Source organism: Pogoniulus pusillus, chromosome 3, assembly GCF_015220805.1.
Source record: "Pogoniulus pusillus isolate bPogPus1 chromosome 3, bPogPus1.pri, whole genome shotgun sequence".
NCBI classification, from domain to species: domain Eukaryota; kingdom Metazoa; phylum Chordata; class Aves; order Piciformes; family Lybiidae; genus Pogoniulus; species Pogoniulus pusillus.
This window is the reverse complement of record NC_087266.1, coordinates 46,081,861-46,103,612: the sequence shown is the minus strand read 5'-3', so window position 1 is coordinate 46,103,612 and position 21,752 is coordinate 46,081,861. Positions and strand designations below refer to the sequence as shown.

Genomic DNA, 21,752 nt, shown 5'->3' with positions numbered 1-21,752 from the left:
AGATATTTGCACTTAGTAAAACATAAATTAAATAAGCACTTTTAGGCTAGAACTCTAAATTGATGAAGGAGTATCTATGACACAGTATCCATGTAAGAAAACAGAGCTCAAGGGCCTGAAGAGATCCTTTCCAATACTTTGTTTAATGTTTCAGCAAAAGAAATCTGTCTTCTCTACACACCCCAGTCTCTGGCAAAGAATGAATTGGCTTCTGTTAAAGTCATGATGGAGCTTGAAGCACAGAAGAACGACCAACAAAAATGCCTCACCCATTTGTCAGCCCTACCACATTCTTCTTCCATTCAATGGGAGGGAGAATCAATGTTGGGGGAGTTTCTATGTGCCTAAATTTAGTGTTACAGAGTAGAGTGTCCATAAAATTGCCTGCTCATGACATATCCTGTTCTCATCTTTATGGCACATGTGACATTGTCATTCTCAGACCTCTTATCTGCCACATTTAAGTCTTTGGATAAACTGCTTATGGTGGCACCATGCACAGAGGAGTGTGACAAGAAAGGTACTTCAGTGCTGCATTCCCTGGAGAGAGGATAGTTTCCTCAATTCATTACACTCAAGCAACTGTGCACCATGCAACTACAGTCACATAGTCCTAGAAAGAGGTCTTCACACCTTAGTGATATTTTCTGAGGGGAAGACCAGGCTATAGAAGATGACAGAGACATGAGACACTTCACCCATAGCTCCCATGAGTGGCTGCAGGATAAAGAAAAGTAAATCCTAGTGCTACGAACAGCATAAACCGAGCAAGTCCAACAAGCCAAATCACTCTCAGTCCTGGCCCCTGAGGGGGAGGGAGGAAATGCCTTTTGAAAAGAAGACAAGGATTTTGTTCTGCCCACCCCCAATTTTCCCACCAAAAATTTCAATTGAAAATACACAGCTTCTTCCCTTAGATATCAGTTTTGGCAGAAAACCTTCCTACCTTGATCTCATGTCACCCTTTCTACATACTAAATGGTATTATGACCACTGGACTAGAAGAATGTTAGTAGAATTCATTTATCTGAATAGTCAAATGGGTTAAAATAACTGTGATAAACACTTACAACAACAAGAGAAATCACCAGGTTTTACTTAAAGTTAATGTAATGCATGTAACAGTACATTTTTAACAAAACAATTCTGTGGCCCTCACTACAGGAAAGTGCTGGAGAAGAGGAGGCTCAGGGGAGACCTTATTGCTGTCTACAACTACCTGAGGGGTGGTTGTAGCCAGGGGGAGGTTGCTTTCTTCTCTCAGGTGGACAGCACCAGAACAAGAGGACACAGCCTCAGGCTGAGCCAGGGGAGATTTAGGCTGGAGGTGAGGAGAAAGTTCTTCACTGGGAGAGTCATTGGACACTGGAATGGGCTGCCCGGGGAGGTGGTGGAGTCGCCGTCCCTGGGGCTGTTCAAGGCAGGATTGGACGTGGCACTTGGTGCCATGGTCTGGCCTTGAGCTCTGTGGTAAAGGGTTGGACTTGATGATCTATGAGGTCTCTTCCAACCTTGATGATACTGTGATAAGGTTACAAGCTGCACCAGAGGAGGTTCAGTCTGGAAATACTTATTCACAAAAAGGGTTATCAAACATTGGAACAGCCTTGCCCAGGGCAGTGGTGGAATCTCCATCCCTGGGGGTGTTCAACCACCATGTGGACACAGTGCTTAGGGCCATGGTTTAGTGTTGACCTTTCAGTGCTGGTCGAGGGTTGGACTGGATGACCTTTCAGGCTTCTTCCAACCTGATATATTCTGTAATCACTACCAAATCATTAAATTACTGTATATTATTGCACTTAAAGTGTTACACATATAGGGCATAAGATGCTAATAGCACATAATTACCTTTGAATCCTTAGCATAGTAAAGGGTACGACCTCGAAGCTTGAAATAACGCTTTTTCCACCTCTGAAAAGAACTGGTTTGCTTCAGTAGTAATCCTTCTTTTATACTTGTCTGAAAAATAGGAAAATGCATAAGATAAATACAAAGCTGAAGAGCTCCATACAGAGATGAAAGCTATGCTTTTTAAAGTGTAACTGTGAATTCAAATTTTTACCTCTTCACATAAACCGAGACAAGAATTCTCTGGCTAACCAGACTTTGCAGTGCTATTTGTTAGACAATGACAATGTTGGCAAAAATGCTAATTTCACAGGTAAACTGGAAAGGCAGTTAAGAGGTACATCAGTATTGTGAAGGTGAACACAGAATAATTTAACTGTCTGGACAGCTGCAAACCTTCAAGTATTAAATCGAGCAACAACTGAGAGTGGCACAATTCAGAATGTTCAATACCATCTACACGAGTTCATTTCCAGTTCCAAATTTGATGGCTTCAAAGAGAAAAAGAAGAAGAGGCTCAGGGGTGACCTTATTGCTGTCTACAACTACCTGAGGGGAGGTTGTGGCCAGGAGGAGGTTGCTGTCTTCTCTCAGGTGGCCAGCACCAGAACAAGAGGACACAGCCTCAAGCTACGCCAGGGGAAATTTAGACTTGAGGTGAGGAGAAAGTTCTTCACTGAGAGAGTCATTGGACACTGGAATGGGCTGCCCGGGGAGGTGGTGGAGTCGCCGTCCCTGGAGCTGTTCAAGGCAGGACTGGACGTGGCACTTGGTGCCATGGTCTGGCCTTGAGCTCTGTGGTAAAGGGTTGGACTTGATGATCTGTGAGGTCTCTTCCAACCCTGATGATATTGTGAAAAAACAATTTTCACATAGGCATTTTCAAAAAAAGAAAGTACTTAAATGTGTGTCTAATTCAAGCACATGAATTATGCCTTCAAAATAGAAGGAATTATCCAGTATGATGCACAACTCTGAGTGCATTGCTGAACTGAAGCCTTCAGCACGAAATCAGCCTACCATCAGGAATAATTGTTGTATCGAAAGTGTGAGCACAGTAACAGAGCAGGATATTTTTACCAGGCAAATATTTTTAGGCAGAATACAAATCACTGATCCAAATCTTTCCAATGCAGACTGAATTCTGCTGACATAAAGCCCCATTTTTAACAATAAGCAAGACACAAGCAAGTGTGTTTTCAACGCATATGCTGCTTTCGCCAGTGTGCATGGGTTTCACCCAGCCAATTACACAGATTCTCCACTTGATCAGCTGAAATGACATGATGCAGCATACTAATTGCATGAGTCTTGACATTAATGAGAAAAAAACAGGTATATTTTGACATTCTATTCCAACTCTAACATTTCTAATGTGTAGTATAGTAACATGATGTGACTCTCATAGCAAAAAAATCCAAACAAAGTGATATAGATATCATTTCAGGTTATTTTAGATCTTCTAGACACTTAATCAAGACTTGACCTGAGGTTCATAAACAACATCTTCTGTGATCAGATGTCAAATTCTTCTTTACTTTAATGGAAGTGATAAAAACACAGAAAAAGCAGAAAGCACTTTAATCATAGACTCAACCAGGTTGGAAGAGACCTCCAAGATCATCCACTCCAACCTAGCAGCACCCAGCCCTGGCCAGTCAACTAGACCATGGCACTAAGTGCCTCAGCCAGGCTCTTATTGAACAACTCCAGGGATGGTGACTCCACCACCTCCCTGGGCAGCCCATTCCAATGCCAATCACTCTCTCTGTGAAGAACTTCCTCAGGAAATATATATATCAAGCTTTCTTTATGGCACCAATGGATACACTGGGCTACGGTTTGAGCATCTTAAATTGACAAGTTTGTGGCTGCAGGCATTAAAACTGAACATAAAGCCTGTTATCCTTAATTAAGTTAATTTAGCTTTTAAAATGTGCAAAATAAAAACTCCAATTGCCAAATGATCCATTAGGTAATCTGCTAATAACTCTTTCCTGAACCTACATACAACTCAGAGCGCTGATAGTAAATTGAGATTAGAAGAGACCTCTCAAATTATTGAATTTTGGGCTGCACTATTGTCAACAAGCAGGTCATGTACTTTTCCTAAAGCACTGATCAGGCTGTAGCTCCACCTTAAGAAAGCAGTCAGTCCCTCTTCCTCTCCTAAAATGGCACTGCAAGCAGTAATATAAGATCTCACTGTTCTGACAAGCTTTCTTCTAATTAATTTCAATTGGGCATCAAATCTGAACCACAAGCAATAATCACTGCCAGTTATATTAACTGCCAGTTTAGCCTGGAGAAGAGGAGGCTCAGGGCAGACCTCATTGCTGTCTACAACTACCTGAAGGGAGGCTGTAGCCAGGTGGGGGTTGGTCTCTTCTGCCAGGCAACCAGCAACAGAACAAGGGGACACAGTCTCAAGTTGTGCCAGGGGAAGTCTAGGCTGGATGTTAGGAGGAAGTTGTTGGCAGAGAGAGTGATTGGCATTGGAATGGGCTGCCCAGGGAGGTGGTGGAGGCACTGTGCCTGGAGGTGTTCAAGAAAAGCCTGGATGAGGCACTTAGTGCCATGGTCTGGTTGAGTGGTTAGGGCTGGGTGCTAGGTTGGACTGAATGATCTTGGAGGTCTCTTCCAACCTGCTTGATTCTATTATTCTATGAAACGTTTGTGGGGTTTTTTCAACATCTGCTGCTACTAGAAAGAGCTAAAAGGAGAAAATATTCTGAATTTAGACAAGAAAATTGTAAACTCACTCAGGATGCACTATCAGCAACTGTGAATTAAAATACTGGGCTACTGAAGATAAAACTCCCCTCTACTCCTTTTCACATACAGAAGTGGACATGCTGTTAAAAATGTATCAGGAGAGTGAAGAAAAAAACATGGGAAAATCCATGAAAATGAGAGCAGGAAAAACCACAAAACAGGAGAGGTTCAGATGTAAACAGGAAATTAAGAGAGTTAAGAAAAATTTCAAGATCACCTTGCAACAGAGGCTCACGCTGAGCCTAAAATTGTCCTTAAACACTTTGAAAGATGAAAGACAGCGTGGGGCTTGGCAGGATCATTTTTCAACTGAGGTATGAAAAGAGTACTCAAGGGTAAGAAGATCAGAGCAAAGAAACTCGCCAAATGTTTGGCATCTGTCCTCGCCAAGGAAGATGATGAGATGGTGTCTCACATATGTTCTTTCTAACATCAGAACAGCTACATCAAATGAAACACACATACAGGAAGAACTAGACCAGCCAAATCTCTGAATCATGGGGACAAGAAGGCATTGACCTGAGCGCCTTGACGTTCCTGATGAGACCACTGACACTAAACTCCAATCCTGGGGTTGTTTACCCTAGAGAAGAGGAGGCTCAGGGGGGACCTCATTGCTGTCTACAACTACCTGAAGGGAGGTTGTAGCCAGGTGGGGGTTGGCCTCTTCTGCCAGGCAACCAGCAACAGAACAAGGGGACACAGTCTCAAGTTGTGCCAGGGGGAAGTCTAGGCTGGATGTTAGGAGGAAGCTCTTGACAGAGAGAGTGATTGGCATTGGAATGGGCTGCCCAGGGAGGTGGTGGAGTCACCATCCCTGGAGGTGTTGAAACAAAGCCTGGATGAGGCACTTAGTGCCATGGTCTAGTTGAGTGGCTAGGGCTGGGTGCTAGGTTGGACTGGATGATCTTGGAGGTCTCTTCCAACATAGTTAATTCTATATGATTCTATGTCTCAACTTGATTTTGTTCCAATCACATTGTATCTCATCAGGAGAAAAACATAAGAATGCACAGTTATTAAATAAGTTACAAGTGCTCTGCTTTTTGACCAAGCTGATAGATTTCTTTCTTTGCTCTCTACAACTACCTGAAGGGAGGCTGTGGCCAGGTGGGGTTGGTCTCTTCTCCCAGGCATCCAGTGACAGAACAGGAGGACACAGCCTCAAACTGGGGCAGGTTCAGGCTGGACGTTAGGAAGAAATTCTTCTTGGAAAGAGTGACTGGCATTGGGATGGGCTGTCTGGGGAGGAAGTGGAGTCACCATCCCTGGAGTTGTTTAAGAGGAGGCTGAATGAGGCACTTAGTGCCATGGGTTAGTTAATTAGAAGGGTTAGGTGATAGGTTGGACTTAATGATCCTGGAGGTCTTTTCCAACCTGTCTGATTCTGTGATTCTGTCTGTGATTCTGTGGTCTAGATCTAGCAGTATTTTTAAACAGAACAAGGATGGATAATTGCAAATGCTTTTCCACACAGGACAGAGGCTATGAACATCTAAGTCTAAGATTAGTCTCAGCACACAGTCCTTGATGTAGATAGGATTATGCTGTGTAGGACCTCCCAATGAAGTAGCATTTTCAAGATTACTTATGAGCAAAAATCTCTACTCTCATCTGAGATGAGGATTGAGTGTCCTATTTATTCTGGTGGCCTTTCACATTTAAATGGAAAGCATGGAAAACATCTTCTTAAAAATAGATGTGGATAATTAGATTTTCCCTTACGTTTCCTGATTGTGTTTCTTTGGTATCCAGTCTCTTCTGTTTAAAATACTTTTAATCTCATGATAGTTTACTTGTGTTTGATACAAGTACTATAAACTCTTAAGATTCATCCAGTTCCTAAGCATTAAGTCCTTAAAGAACGTCTGCAGTTGCTATCTTTTGCCTGTGATAAGGGATGGAGGACTTTGCCAGATAAGCCTTATGCCTGCCCATGCTGTCTCCTGTGCTGTGGCAGGCACAGAAGGGAAGATGCAGCCACTGTGCAATGTTTCAGGTTAAGTAGCCAAGAGTACTAAGCCTAACTTAAGACAATGCCATTAAAAGCTTTAATGACAGTAGTGCCCAGGTGGCCAAGAGAGCCAATGGCATTCTGGCCTGGATCAGGAACAGTGTGGTCAGTAGGACAAGGGAGGTTATTCTTCCCTGAAGGGACATTGTAGCCAGGTGGGGGGTGGCCTCTTCTCCCAGGCAACCAGCAATAGAACAAGGGGACACAGTCTCAAATTGTGCCAGGGGAAGCCTAGGCTGGATGTTAGGAGGAAGTTGTTGGCAGAGAGAGTGATTGGCATTGGAATGGGCTGCCCAGGGAGGTGGTGGAGGCACCATCCCTGGAGGCGTTCAGGAAAAGCCTGACTGAGGCACTTAGTGCCATGGTCTAGTTGAGTGGCTAGGGCTGGGTGCTAGGTTGGCCTGGATGATCTTGGAGGTCTCTTCCAACCTGGTTGATTCTATGATTCTACATGAGTGCATCTTTCTGGACCAGTGATTTGTATCACAAAGGTGCACCTTAGCACGAAATCCATCAACACTTCTCAGTCAGAGCATTCTATTTACTTTCCACACTCCTGATGGAGGCTGAGTTATGCCAGAACTTTCTCACACACCTAGGAAGCCACAGAAAATGAACTAAAATCATTAAAAATATATTCCTGATTAAAAAAAGTTATATGTACAAGATGATTTTTAATCTTCCTCCAAACTAGCTAAGGATTAAAAGAAAAGGCTGCATAATTATCATCTTACACTACCTTAATTCCAAGAAAACTTATTCTAGCTACACATTACAGTTTTTTTCCTGTCAAAAAGTGAAAACTCCTTTAGGTGGAATATTTTAATAAAAAAAAAATTAGTCCAAAATCTCATTTGCAGAAAAATACTGTGAGGTTATTAATTGGTTCCAGGTAGTAATTACAGGTGCTGATCACAGGGACTTGGATGAGAGAAAGGTGACAACAAAGTCAAAGCACTCACATTAAGAGTAATTTGGGAGTCATCTGAATTTATTGCTCTCACTTAATTCAACTAGATTCCTGACACAGTATACTAGCAAGAAGCCTGGGAATAAGTGTGGTTAATAGTCCTTTCCTCACTGTGCCCCCCTCCTGTCACAGGCTGAGATACCATAGTATCAGAAGAGACTGGGAGAAAGCTTGATACAAGCAAGTTCCAATTAGGAATCCCATTTATTGCACCCAAGTTTCATTGAGCAGCAGAGCAGCTTCTGTCGGTCTTCGTGTGCTCTACAGATATCCAAACTGATAGAGGATCATTCACCTAATGACACAGTTACTGCTTTCAAACAATTGTTCAAGGCATGGAATAAGTTTTCCATACACAGTATGAGCACACAGCAAAAATAGAAGGTAATTACAAAAAGAAAACTACTTCTCACCAGGCTTTTAGGTCTAAATGACACTGGTAAAACCTCACATTTCCACTTGCACTTCAAAATGTAGCTCCATACCCTCACAAATGGGCAAAATTTATCAAGGCTTAGGCATACATTCCCTTCCAGTAACTGATGTGGCCTGACAACACCATACTGGGGGTGCCATCACCACCAGCTGCATTATACTTTGTTATTCTCCACTGGAAGTCACGGCTTAATTTATGTACCTGTTAGTTAATGAAGGTCTTAAACTCATAAGAGAAGCCCGTGGAGAAAAACAGACAGACAGGTGCTGACAAGCTAATAGATTATAAGAATGGCAGGAGGCCTTGAGGTAAGCTGGTTATTGAAGGCTAATGGGATCCTTCATCTTCTTTGTGCCCACCACATCTATCTGGAATGCAGCACTGAGCCACAAAAGCCCGTTTAATTAATGGGTCCTGCTAGGCACCAAGTCTTTTGCTCTTTATCTGCATTAGAAACTGCTGAGTTATAATTCTGACACAATTACACATAGTTTTATGATTCTGAATAAGAACAGAGGGGGGTTTTAATGTGTTTTATAATTATTGAGGTTGATAAAAATATCATTTTCTACCTGTAAAAAACCTTGACTGTGCAAGTTTGAGACAAGGATCAGGACTGTTACGGGCTTCAGATTTCCCATACAGAAAAACTATGTTATTGTTAATTATATTCCTCTATTTTAACACTTGACTTCAACAGAGTGGGATATGAATTTAAAACATCACTAAAACTAAATATGCTGACACACAAACTATGGTGACTGGAGAAGGGAGTAGCTTTTTATTTGCTTTGAACAAAGCATTTATTCCTTTCATGCTCCTTGCATATCCTTGCTCTTTACACTATTCTTTTACATAGCAGGCATGCCAAGCACACTTCCAATGCACAGAGTGTTTCTGGACATAAAAACTACTTTGAAAGTAAGTACTGTGCTAAATAATCTAATACAAAACAGCTTCTGTTAATGAAAGAGGTCTCTTCCAACCTGGTGGATTCTATGGTTCTATGAAATCTCTTTTTATATCTTTTTTGTATCTGATCTTAGAATCATAGAATCCACCAGGTTGGAAGAGACCTCCAAGATCATCCACTCCAACCTAGCACCCAGCCCTAGCCACTCAACTAGAGCATGGTACCAAGTGCCTCATCCAGGCTTTTCTTCACCACCTCCAGGCACGGTGCCTCCACCACCTTCCTGGGCAGCCCATTCCAATGCCAATCACTCTCTCTGACAACAACTTCCTCCTAACATCCAGCTTAGACCTCTCCCAGAACAACTCAAGACTGTGTCCCCTTGTTCTGTTGCTGGTTGCCTGGGAGAAGAGATCAACCCCCACCTGTCTACAACCTCCCTTCAGGTAGTTGTAGACAGCAATAGCAAGTATAAGCAAAACAACTTTTCTTGAAGATCTCCAGGCACGCTGCCTCCACCACCTCCCTGGGCAGCCTATTCCAATGGGAAATCTTCTTTTTACATGTTCCATTTTACATTTTACAGATAATTAAACTTATTGTGGCTTCTACATCTGAAATCTCCAGGTGGTGTTTCTCTAACCAAGCCACAAAAGCTGCAGGAAAAGCTAGTGTTCTTACAGCAGCTTCTTATTGAGCAACTGACGCTGGCACAACGCCACCTGAGAAGCAGAACATGTGCTTACTTTTATGGTTTTCCAACATCCCACATCTTGAACGAACACTCGTCGAACACAAACACGGTGTCCTTCTAATACACGACAGCTTTCTTTTAACGTAAAACAATCCCCGCAGGTTTTGAGTCCTAAAACCTGGATTACAGCGAATGGCCACACGGGGGCAGTAGTGCGATAGCAATGATCAGGTGCAGCGTCCTGTGCCCTGCAGCACACAGCAAACTGCTGAGTGCCTGGGTGAAACAGGCACTTTGCTGCAGGGAGTTCTTTGTAACGTGTGCTTCACCTGCAGGATGCACACGTGGCCAATTATGTATCAAAATCTGACATTTAGGAGACTCAGAGAATCACAGATGTCAGGGGCTGAAAGGGACCTCGAAAGCGCATCCAGTCCAACGCCCCTGCCAGAGCAGGATCACCAAGACCAGATCACACAGGAACACGTCTAGGAGGGTTTTGAGTATCTCCAGAAAGGGAGACTTCACAAACCCCCTGGGCAGCCTGTTCTAGGGTTCTGTCACCCTCACAGGGAAAAAAAAATCCTCCTCATGTTTACATGGAACTTCCTATGCCTCAGCTTCCACCACTGCACCTTGTTCTGTCATTGGGCATCACCAAGCAGAGCCTGGCTCATCCTCCTGGCACTCACCTTTACATATTTATAAATGTTAATGAGGTCATCTCTCAGTCTCCTCTTCTCCAAGCTAAAGAGCCCCAGCTCCCTAAGTCTCTCCCTGTAAGAGAGCTGTTCCATTCCCTTAATCATCCTTGTGGCTCTGCGCTGGACTCCCTCAAACAGTTGTATGTCCCTCTTGAACTAGGGTGTCCCAGAACTGGACACAATATTCCAGATAGAGCCTCACCATAGCAGAGTAGAGGGGCAGAAGAACCTGTCTCAAAGAAGTGTTGTAAGTTATCCTTTTAACACTAGGAAGGATTGGTTGTGGAAAAGCAGAAAAGTCACAAAGGAACATTCAGTGAGAAAACATATAAAAGAGTTGGGCAGTCATGTACTGAAAATTGACACTTTCAATCCCTGTAACATAGAGGAGTAAACATTTTAGCTATGGCAAGTTGTTATCAGTGGCTATTCACTTCTAGCTTCAAAAAAAATCTATAGAGAATTCAAATCTTTATTTATGAGGATGCTCAGGCTTTACTGATAAAAAGAAATGCCAATTCCTACTCCTTTCTTAATGTAAAGTAAGGTCAAATCTTTCTTTTGCTTAGATCAGTCAGTATCATCAATAAATCACATGGGCTGGTCTGGAGAAAGTCATTTGCCCTTTTTAAGATAATAAATAATATATATATCAATAATATTTAAGATAATAAATACTTAATAGATTTGTACTGCACAGAAACAGAGAAGGGGGAAAAAATGGAAGTGGTTACTTGCTAAATAGCTGTATTTACATACAAGATCATATAGTTCAGACAAACTCTCCAGCAAATTGGTTGTGCCCCATGATTTGTTCTTATTCAGCCACATGGATTCACATGTATTTCATTGTTTCATTCACATGACACTATTTTTAATATATAACAACATATATTAAAATATATATACTATATCTATTTTATACATACTGTAAATATAGTGTGTGTATATATAGAATATATATGCTATGTATATTTTTAATATAGAATAAAATATATTTTTTTTTATATATATAAATATATTACACATACAGGAGTCACAAATGCATTTGATGGCACTGTTATATGGGGCCAGAGACTGCCAAGACAATATAGACAAGAGAAGAAAGAAGCTCCAGGCTAGGAGCAGGTGTTGATCTGTTGGAATGTAGGAGAGCCCTGCAGAGGGACCTGGACAGGCTGGATGGGTGGGCAGAGGCCAATGGGATGAGCCTGAACAAGGCCAAGTGAAGGGGTCTGCACTTTGGCCACAACAACCCCAAGCAGCACTACAGGCTGGGGACAGAGTGGCTGGAGAGCAGCCAGGAGGAAAGGGACCTGGGGATACTGGTAGAGAGTAGCTGAAGATGAGGCAGCAGTGTGCCCAGGTGGCCAAGAGAGCCAATGGCATCCTGGCCTGCATCAGGAACAGTGTGGCCAGTAGGACAAGGGAGGTTATTCTGCCCCTGTACTCAGCACTGGTCAGGCCACACCTTGAGTGCTGTGTCCAGTTCTGGGCTCCTCAATTCAAGAGAGATGTTGAGGTGCTGGAAGGTGTCCAGAGAAGGGTTACAAAGCTGGTGAGGGGCCTGGAACACAAAGCCTATGAGGAGAGGCTGAGGGAGCTGGGGGTGTGCAGCCTGGAGAAGAGGAGGTTCAGGGGGGACCTCATTGCTGTCTACAACTACCTGGAGGGAGGTTGTAGCCAGGTGGGGTTGGTCTCTTCTCCCAGACAACCAGCAATAGAACAAGGGGACACAGTCTCAAGTTGTGCCGGGGGAAGTCTAGGCTGGATATTAGGAGGAAGTTGTTGGCAGAGAGAGTGATTGGCATTGGAATGGGCTGCCCAGGGAGGTGGTGGAGTCACCATCCCTGGAGGTGTTCAAGAAAAGCCTGGCTGAGGCACTTAGTGCCATGGTCTGGTTGAGTGTCTAGGGCTGGGTGCTAGGTTGGACTGGATGATCTTGGAGGTTCCTTCCAACTTAGTTGATTCTATGATTCCATGTCTTGAAGTTGGCAAGGCCACCAAGTAGTTCTCCAGTACTTTACTCCCTAGTATCTTTGCAAGTAATACATTGCAATGAATCAACTGCAGCCTTCCAACAATCTCTATACAGGCAACATTTGTACTAAGATCAAAATATGTATTGTTAAGGGCTTGTCTGGACTTGAAAAGTGATGCAGATTACAGGAGCATTTGACACTAAAGCGTAATAGCCTGTCCATAACCCAATGTGCAGCCACCCTTAAGCAAATCACATTCCAGTTTTGCTTAACCTCTATCTAAAGAACAACTACTTTGCTGTCAGAATGATTCATTAAGTCAACAGTTACATCTGAAACAATTCTTGAACAAAGCAAATCCAGCTCTGACAACCCAAGAAAAACAAAGGGGAAAGAAAAAAAAGGCAGGATGGGGCATCTTGTGGTAAAACCAAATTAAAGCAAGGGAGAGAAGTGAAGGCAGTACTATGTCCAGTTCTGGGCCCCTCAATTCAAGACAGATGTTGAGGTGCTGGAAGGTGTCCAGAGAAGGGTGATGAAGCTGGTGAGAGGCCTGGAACACAAAGCCTGTGAGGAGAGGCTGAGGGAGCTGGGGGTGTTTAGCCTAGAGAAGAGGAGGCTCAGGGGGGACCTCATTGCTGTCTACAACTGCCTGAAGGGAGGTTGTAGCAAGGTGGGGGTTGGTCTCTTCTGCCAGGCAACCAGCAACAGAACAAGGGGACACAGTCTCAAGTTGTGCTGGGGGAAGTCTAGGCTGGATGTGAGGAGGAAGTTGTTGGCAGAGAGAGTGATTGGCATTGGAATGGGCTGCCCAGGCAGGTGGTGGAGTTGCTGTCCCTGAAGGTGTTCAAGAAAAGACTTGGATGAGGCACTTAGTGCCATGGTTCTCTTTATTGGGTAGGGCTGGGTAATAGGCTGGACTGGATGATCTTGGAGGTCTCTTCCAACCTGGTTGATTCTATGATTCTAGAACACGAAATTTATTTGCCACGCCAGCACTCTGAGCAAGCAAGGTTGCTTTCAAACAAAAAAATTCACTTCTCTGCTTAAATAGAATCTCACCTTCTTTTACTTGAATAATGTTACCATTTTATAGCAACAAAAATAAGTAGTACAATATTACCACTGCAGTAATCCAGAGCTGCATTTGTCAGTTAGCAACCTCTTTACTCAATCAGACAAGGTTGAGCAGTTCGTACTACGACTACGCTGGTAACTAAAAGGCTTGTGTTAAACAGGCTTAAACTGACCATAATTAAAGGGGATTTGAAAAGCTACTATTGTTTTTACTTCGTGTGTTTGCTAAACCCTTTACAAAACAGTTGCTTTAATTGTAAAAAAATGGCTCAAGAGTCAATTTTCCCCCTTTGAAAAGCTCTCCATAGCGCAGCAGAGAAAGACACAGCGAAACAGAACAGGAAAATGTCATTCTTAAAAGTGCCTTGCAAGACTATGCCAAGTATTGGAAATTTCTTACAATTAAAGTTCTTCTGCTCTTTCACTTCCAACAGTGAAAGCCTGGAGGCAGTAAAAGAAGGTAAGAGCAACAGCAACTTTGGGCTGCACTGCTGATACGAAGAAAACTTCACTGACTTGCGTAAGGTCATGGTGAGTCAGCACCAACAGAACAGTGAATCAAAACCCTCATCCCATTCTCAATCTACTTTATTTGACTCATTTCCCCCCTTCAGTTGCTTGTATTTTGTGCAATACCCCTCTCAAACCATGAAGTTGCTTCTCTGAAAGGAATTTTTTCATTGTTACAGACCAGCAAATGAATCAAGGAAGCGTTTCATTACTTTTTAATGCAGTTCTGTGATCTTGCTTCCCATGTCAAAGTGCATATCCTTGCTTAATGCCAGATAAATGAGTGGAGTTGGGCATTTCAGGTAACTGATAAAAAATGCTAATGAATCTCCTTAGAACCCTGATCATAAAATAATTAAGCTAGAATAAATAAGCTAGATATTATCATCTGTAAATCAATGCACAGTGTTTTTAGGCATCAGCTGCTCTGACTTAGAGATTACTTCAACCATCTGACCCTTTCAAAATGCCACATACTAATAAATGATGCCAACAGTCCTAACAAAGTTCCCTCTGCCAGTCTTAGTAAAGGTCCCATGCAGAAGTCTGAAAGAAAACCAGCTTAGCCTGGATGGGATCACTGAAAACTCCAGCATTATCTGCTGAAAAAGAAAGGGCAGTGTCTCCTTCTCCAAGTTGTTATGGGCAGCACAGAGCAAGAGTCCATGCAAATACCAAGGGCTTTCCTTTTGCTCTTCATCTAAATCTGTAAACCTGCATGTTCCAAACACTCCTGAGAGAAATAAAAGCTTCTTACCTTGTCAACATTAAAAGGTTTGAGACAAGTTTTAAGTGCAGTGAATCCATTTCTGTACAGCAGAAGCCCTCTCAAGGCTGAGTAAATGCCTCAAGGCTGAATGAAGCCAATTCCATGTGGTTGATTGATACTCAAAGAACTCAAGGCAGATGCCCAGTCAGGTTAAGGAAAAACTCCAAACTTAACTCTGAAGGGCATGAGGAAGTCAGAAAGCCCTTTCCAGCATTTCCTTAAATGCCAGCACTTGCTAGCCACCATGACATTTCAAAATTCTCTTTCATCTCTTCATTCATGAATGAACCAAAAGCAAGGGACACAAAATTCATTTCAGACATCAACTGCTGCATGTAGGAAATTTCTTAGCATTCTATTGCACATCTCCCAAGGCTGCAGCAGCATAGACTATCAGTTGCATTATGGGAAGCAAGAAAGATGTGAAATTCTGCCTGGGGATAGTCACCATAAAGAGATTTCTTAAGCTGTGTTACATTTCTAGAGCAGGAAAAAGGGATCACCTAGAGAGAGTCCAATAAGGAGCCATCAGAATGCTTAGGGGCCTCAAGCATCTCCCATAGAATTAGACACTGAGGGACCTGGGGCTGTGCAGTCTTGAGAAGACTGAAAGAGGATCTGATCAATGTCTACCTGAGGGGTGGGTGTCAAGTGGATGGGGCCAATCTCTTTTCAGTGGTGCAGAGTAATAAGCCAAGAAGCAATGGAGTCACCGTCCCTGGAGGTGTTCAAGAAAAGCCTGGATGAGGCACTTAGTGCCATGGTCTGGTTGACAGGAAAGGGCTGGGTGCTAGGTTGGAGTGGCTGATCTTGGAGGCCTCTTCCAACCTGGTTGATTCTATGATTCTATGGATGCAAACACAGAAGGTTTCACGTCAACATGAGGAGAAACTTCTTTACAGTGAGGGTGTCTCACTGGGTGCCTTGGCAGGGAGGTTGGACTTGGTGGAGGTCCCTTTGAACCTCTAAGGTTCTGTGATTCTGTGAGGGTGACAGAGCACTGCAACAGGCTGCCCAGAGAGGATGTGGAGCCTCCTTCTCTGGAGACTTTCAAAACCCACCTGGATGCATTCCTGTGCAGACTACCCTTGGTGATCCTGCTTTTGGCACCTGCTAGTATCTCTGCAGGTCACTTCCAACCTCCAATGTTCTGTGAATCTGTGATTCCCTGCGTTAAACAGTCTGGAAGACATGAAATCATTAGCTGACCATTTAAAGAGTACCCTAATGAATGTGAGGTTCTCTAAAGTACCTGAAACACTAATAAATTTGGGTTTCCTTTATATAGTCCATTTAAAGATATTTAAAGCAAATTCATTACCTGAGAAAATTCAAACACATAAGAACAAAGAAAGGAAAATAATACAAAACCTGGAACAGAAAAGAGCAGATGGTTACAGGGTCATCAGATGCTGTTCCTACACAACACCTCTTCACTCATCTCAAGAAATAGATGTGAAATTTTCTGTTATCAATCACTGAAGAACTGGAAAATCAATTACTACCTGTGAAAACATGTTATGGGTTACTCCTTGAAAAAGGTTGTGAACTCATGGGTACCATAGTAGAAACCAAAGCTCAGAAGAGGAGAAACAAGGAGAAGAAAAAAACACACACAAGCACCCCAAATCTATTGACAGCTTCCACCAAGGTTTTTAAGACAGTAGTCTCAAAACCACTCTGTTTAGGTTGCACTAGAGAATGTCAGAGCTGTAATGACATAGATCTGCATGACAACACGGCGACAGACTTTCACAGATGCTGTGAAAACCACACAGATACACCAGCAAATGGAGTCTTTGTCAGCATAATTTGGATCAGTTGTCTGAAGAACTATAAGTTGTACTAGGAAAGAATTTTAATGACCTGATCTAGAAAGCTTTTGAGGGCTTGGTTGGGTCTTGGGGTGGGGTTGTGTTTTATTTGTTTGTTTTTAATGCAGTCTTTGGATTCCTGATGGAAAAAAAAAAAATCCAAAAAGGTTTTCTAAACTGTCAAATTCATCAAATTAATGCCAAAATTGGGTTAGAGATTATCAGACTACATATCCCACTTGCTTCAAAATTATAAAGCTGGAGAGAATGGAAGTTTGATTCAGTTTGTGCTACTATCAAAACACCATATTTTTGTGTTCAGTTTCCAGTATCAAACTACAGTATCAACTGCCCACAAATCTTTAACAAGTGCAGTGCAATGCATTTAATACAAGAACATGGAAATAAACTCCACAAAACATTAGCCCAGTCTGCTCTTCCATGCTGCCTTTTGACATACAGACAGAAAACACTTGTGGGTTAAAGACTGTGTTATTTAATACAGTGGCAGAAGTTTCCTAGTTTAGATTCATAGAATCAATCAGGATGGAAGAGACCTCCAAGATCATCCACTCCAACCTAGCAGCCAGCCCTAGCCACTCAACTAGACCATGGCACTAAGTGCCTCAGACACTGTTTTCTTCAACACCTCCAGGGACAGCAACTCCACCACCTCCCTGGGCAGCCCATTCCAATGCCAATCACTCTCTCTGCCAACAACTTCCTCCTAGCATCCAGCCCATACCTCCACTTGTACAACTTGAGACTGTGTCCCCTTGTTCTGTTGCTGGTTGCCTGGCAGAAGAGACTAACCCCCACCTGGCTACAGTAGTTGTAGACAGCAAATATATTTTAAAAGGAATATTAAGATCCACAGTTTACCATGATGTGTGCATTACTCATTGCTGGTTCAAAATAGTGAGGATCAAATGTTAAAAAAGAGAGAGAGTATTCATACCACAAGACCATTCTGTTCCATGAAGCCTAAAAGAACATCAGTCTCCTAAGTAGAAGAAAGAATCAATCCAAAAAACTACAAGTGTAAGGCTTTCCTAACTGAAACTGAATCATTTCAGGATGGAGAGGTGTATCACTTTCTCAAGCTTACTCAGATCCTCAATGTGAAACCACAGGTAGGCCCTATGACTGCTTACTGAATTTTATACAACTGTGTGCCTATGGCATTCCAGGAACATAAAGAGAGATATTTCAGATGCCTATAAATCAAAGTCATCTTGCAACAAAGGACACTCAACCACACTCACTGAGCCCTTTCTCCCATTGCATTAGAAAACAGAGCAAAATAGGTGCAAGTAGTTCCTCTCTTTGTGCAAAAACTAACACACAACCACTCCCTGCTTTACAAACAATTTTTTTCTGATTAGTTCAACCACAGCACACCCAAACTGCTGCCACGCTCTCTCTGGCAGCATGACCTTTCACAACCTTCCTGGGAGGCTTACGCAACCAGGAAACCAAGAGCACTTCTGTGTAGCTTAGCTCATTCCAGCCCACCAGGCCTTTTAACTTAAATCCAACTAACTCTCCCCAAATTAACAACCAGCAGGAAAATGTTATTTGGAGGATGACTATGAAAGCAGACTGAAAATTCTGAAGGCTCTGATATTTCTTCTTATTTTCCAACCAAATTCAACTAAGTGATTTGCTTCAATGAACTGCTCCTTTCCAGTTGTGAGATGGAGAGTGTCAGAATTCAGTAACCCAGCAAAAATTGTTAAGTTTGGATGCTGGGTGTGCATTTCTGTCACAGTTTCAAAAGAAGGTTACACCCACACCCTCCTTAACCAGATGCTTTATGCCAAATTATTTCTTCAGTAAACCTACAGAAATGTCATCATAGAAACAAGCAGGTTGGAAGAGACCTCCAAGATCATCCAGTCCAACCTAGCACCCAGCCCCAGCCACTCAACCAGACCATGGCACTAAGTGCCTTATCCAGGCTTTTCTTCAACACCTCCAGGGATGGTGACTCCACCACCTCCCTGGGCAGCCCATTCCAATGCCAATCACTCTCTCTGCCAACAACTTCCTCCTAACATCCAGCCCATACCTCCACTGGCACAACTTGAGACTGTGTCCCCTTGTTCTATTGCTGGTTGCCTGGCAGAAGAGACCAACCCCCACCTGGCTACAGTAGTTGTAGACAGCAAATATATTTTAAAAGGAATATTAAGATCCACAGTTTACCATGATGTGTGCATTACTCATTGCTGGCTCATCTTTAGCCTACTCTCTACCAGTACCCCCAGGTCCCTTTCTTTCTGGCTGCTCTCCAGCCACTCTGTCCCCAGCCTGTAGCACTGCTTGGGGTTGTTGTGGCCAAAGTGCAGAACCCTGCACTTGGCCTTGTTCAATCTCATCCCATTTGGCCTCTGCCCACCCATCCAGCCTGTCCAGGTCCCTCTGCAGGGCTCTCCTACCCTCCAACAGATCAACACCTGCTGATGGATGCCCACAGCTAAAACAACTATATGGCCTCTCCAAATGGTTCATTTTTATCACATTTTATCACTCTTGAACAAGAGTAATGAACATAATTTCCATCTGCCTTAAGTAAAGCTTTCAACTCTTTGCCACCTACTCTTTATTTTCCCACATAGCCAAAACCTCTGAAGAAAATCCTTAAGTTTATACTCCAAATTATCAAATAATAACAAAACTTAAACTTTTATACACAGAAAGTAATTGTTTGAAGAGTGACTATAAAGCACCACTGCTCACTGCTTTAGTGCTGCTTTAGTATTCAAACAGAAATCCCTGGCTGGTCCCCAAACTGCTCACTACTTCCACTCAATCTTTTCAAGATAAAACCTCTGTCATAAACCTGATAATTCCTGATGATGTTCAACTGAGCCTGGATTCGTTGCATCTGAATTTATTGGATCCTTATTTTTGTCAGGAGCACATTTATAATCACCACACCAGGTTATGAGAGGACATACAGCAGGGCGGGGGCGGAAAGGAAAAGAAATCCAAACACTCAAGAGATACACATTAATATAGCCAAAATAGCCACTGGAAGAGATGCCAGCTTGCTGTAAGCTTTTGGATGGAGTTATAACTGAAGTCACTAAAACAGGCTTTCCTTTGGAAAAACTGATTTTCATTTACAAGCCAGCCACTGCTGTTTTGCAGCAATCCAATTATTTGACTTCAAACCACTGAAAGACAATATAGAATGAGAATTCTTTGGGGACAGATAAGAAGCTAGGCAGTTTGTGTTTAGTAGAGGGAAATAGCTATCAATTTAAAACATAATCTATCTGAATGTGGGAGGCTGTAGCCAGGTGGGGTTGGTCTCTTCTGCCAGGCAACCAGCAACAGAACAAGGGGACACAGTCTCAATTGTGCTGGGGGAGGTCTAGGCTGGATGTTAGGAGGAAGTTGTTGGCAGAGAGAGTGATTGGCATTGGAATGGGCTGCCCAGGGAGGTGGTGGAGGCACTGTCCCTGGAGGTGTTCAAGAAAAGACTGCCTGAGGCACTTAGTGCCATGGTCTGGTTGACTGGCTAGGGCTGGGTGCTAGGTTGGAGTGGATGATCTTGGAGGTCTCTTCCAACCTGCTTGATTCTATGGTCCAGTTGAGTGGCTAGGGCTGTGTGCTAGTTTGAAGCAAGCTAGAATGTTTTGGTAACAGAACTAGATAACGGGCAGTGAAATGAAAAACAATTGTGTCTACTTCTCTCACAGTCACGCTGAGAACTCTGGGAAGAAGAAGAAAACATTCTCCATTTTGTCTCTCACTCTTGCTTTGGCCTTAGACCTGGTCACATCTCATTAACCCTGCTCCTACTAACCTTGCTCCCTAACCTCTTGGCTGCACCTCTTTTCTTCCTGAGAACTGGGGTAAGGTTGAGAGGGCCGGGGGGAGGTGTTGGGGTGGTTTGAGAGCCCCTCCTGGGGACTCAGGTTTCTGGGAGGGGAGTTGTGCTTCTGTATTGTTTATCCTTTGTATATTTCTGTATATAATTGTATATAACTGTATATATTGTAAATAGCTGCTTGTAAATTCTGCTAGCTGTAAATAAATTGCTTCATCTATATTCCCAGAGGCCGTCTGAGTTAGCTGGGGCAAATACAAAGTGTGGGAGGGGCGGGGTAACCCCCAAACCATCACATTTTTTTATTGGCGCCCAACGTGGGGCTAGATATTTCAGTGAGTGGAAATTAGCTCTGGGAATTAAGATGAAGCTAATCAAGCAGCTATTGTACTTGGTGGGGATTGCTGTGTGGCCTGTTTTCTGGTTTTTTGTGTACAACTGGATCAAAGATCAAATTGGTTATTTCTTGCTTCATGTAGTTTTTAAGAAGGCTAAAGTTAAGCTTTCAAACATGTTCTGGAGCTGGGGTGATTTCATTCTTGGTTATGCTGGTTTTAGTGTCACTGAGAATATTACTAGTGATATTACAAGAGTTTTTGTCAATAATGTGACGATCAGTCAAAATGCTGCTTTATCTACTGCTCTCATGAGGGTCATCCAGCCCCAAACTGAAATGCCAAGTCCATGCAAGGATTTTTACAGAAAAGAGATTGTGACGGGTTTGGTCTGCAGTAATCTGGCTCTTATGATTTTAATATTCATATTAATTTTGGCATTATTGGTAAAAAATTCTAAACCAGCTTCTGTAAGAGCTAGGAAAAATTCTGTGTCTCAGAAGCAGTCTCTTTCACAGCAAAACAAGGGAGCACAGTTATCGGCTTCCCCCTTGCCAGCCTCTCCACCCTCCTCTATAGGTTCTGGGAACACAGCCAGCGTTCCCGCCACTAACGTAAACAATGATAAGGATAACCAAAACAGGCCGCAGAGTTCAGCAGGAGCCTCAGGAGCACAGGCAGGTACCCAAAATCAGAATGTCCCTAGCAACAATCAAAACACGTCAGGGTTGGCAGGCATCCCAGGAGGACAGGCAAATAATAACACTGCTAGTGCTAGTAACGCTAGCCCAGTCAGTCCAAATCCTAATGACACCAGCTCAGCCAATTCGAACCCCCAGCCAGCAGACCAGAACCAAAATCCTCCTGTTAAAAGCAAGGCAGATTTGAACTCACAAGCTCCAGGTCAGACCCCTAAGGATACAAATGCTCCAAGTCAGACCTCCAATAATTCAAATGCTCCAGGTCAGACCCCTAAGGATTCAAACCCTCCAGCAGACACATCCAAGTCTGTTGCTGCTCAGGCCTTTCTGGCACCTGCTAAGGCAAAAGCTAAGACAAAGAGTGGT

General features: G+C 43.1%; 1 protein-coding gene across 4 annotated transcripts in view; it reads right to left on the bottom strand.

Moving 5' to 3' along the window:
- The window catches only part of DGKH (diacylglycerol kinase eta), a 178,616-nt gene that overhangs the window by 86,400 nt on the left and 70,464 nt on the right, over window positions 1-21,752 (bottom strand). For all 4 annotated transcript variants that reach the window (XM_064174711.1, XM_064174729.1, XM_064174731.1 and 1 more), the window contains exon 3: window positions 1,852-1,962. In XM_064174711.1, the coding sequence (XP_064030781.1) occupies window positions 1,852-1,962 (111 nt within the window). The remainder of the gene's footprint in view (window positions 1-1,851; window positions 1,963-21,752) is intronic.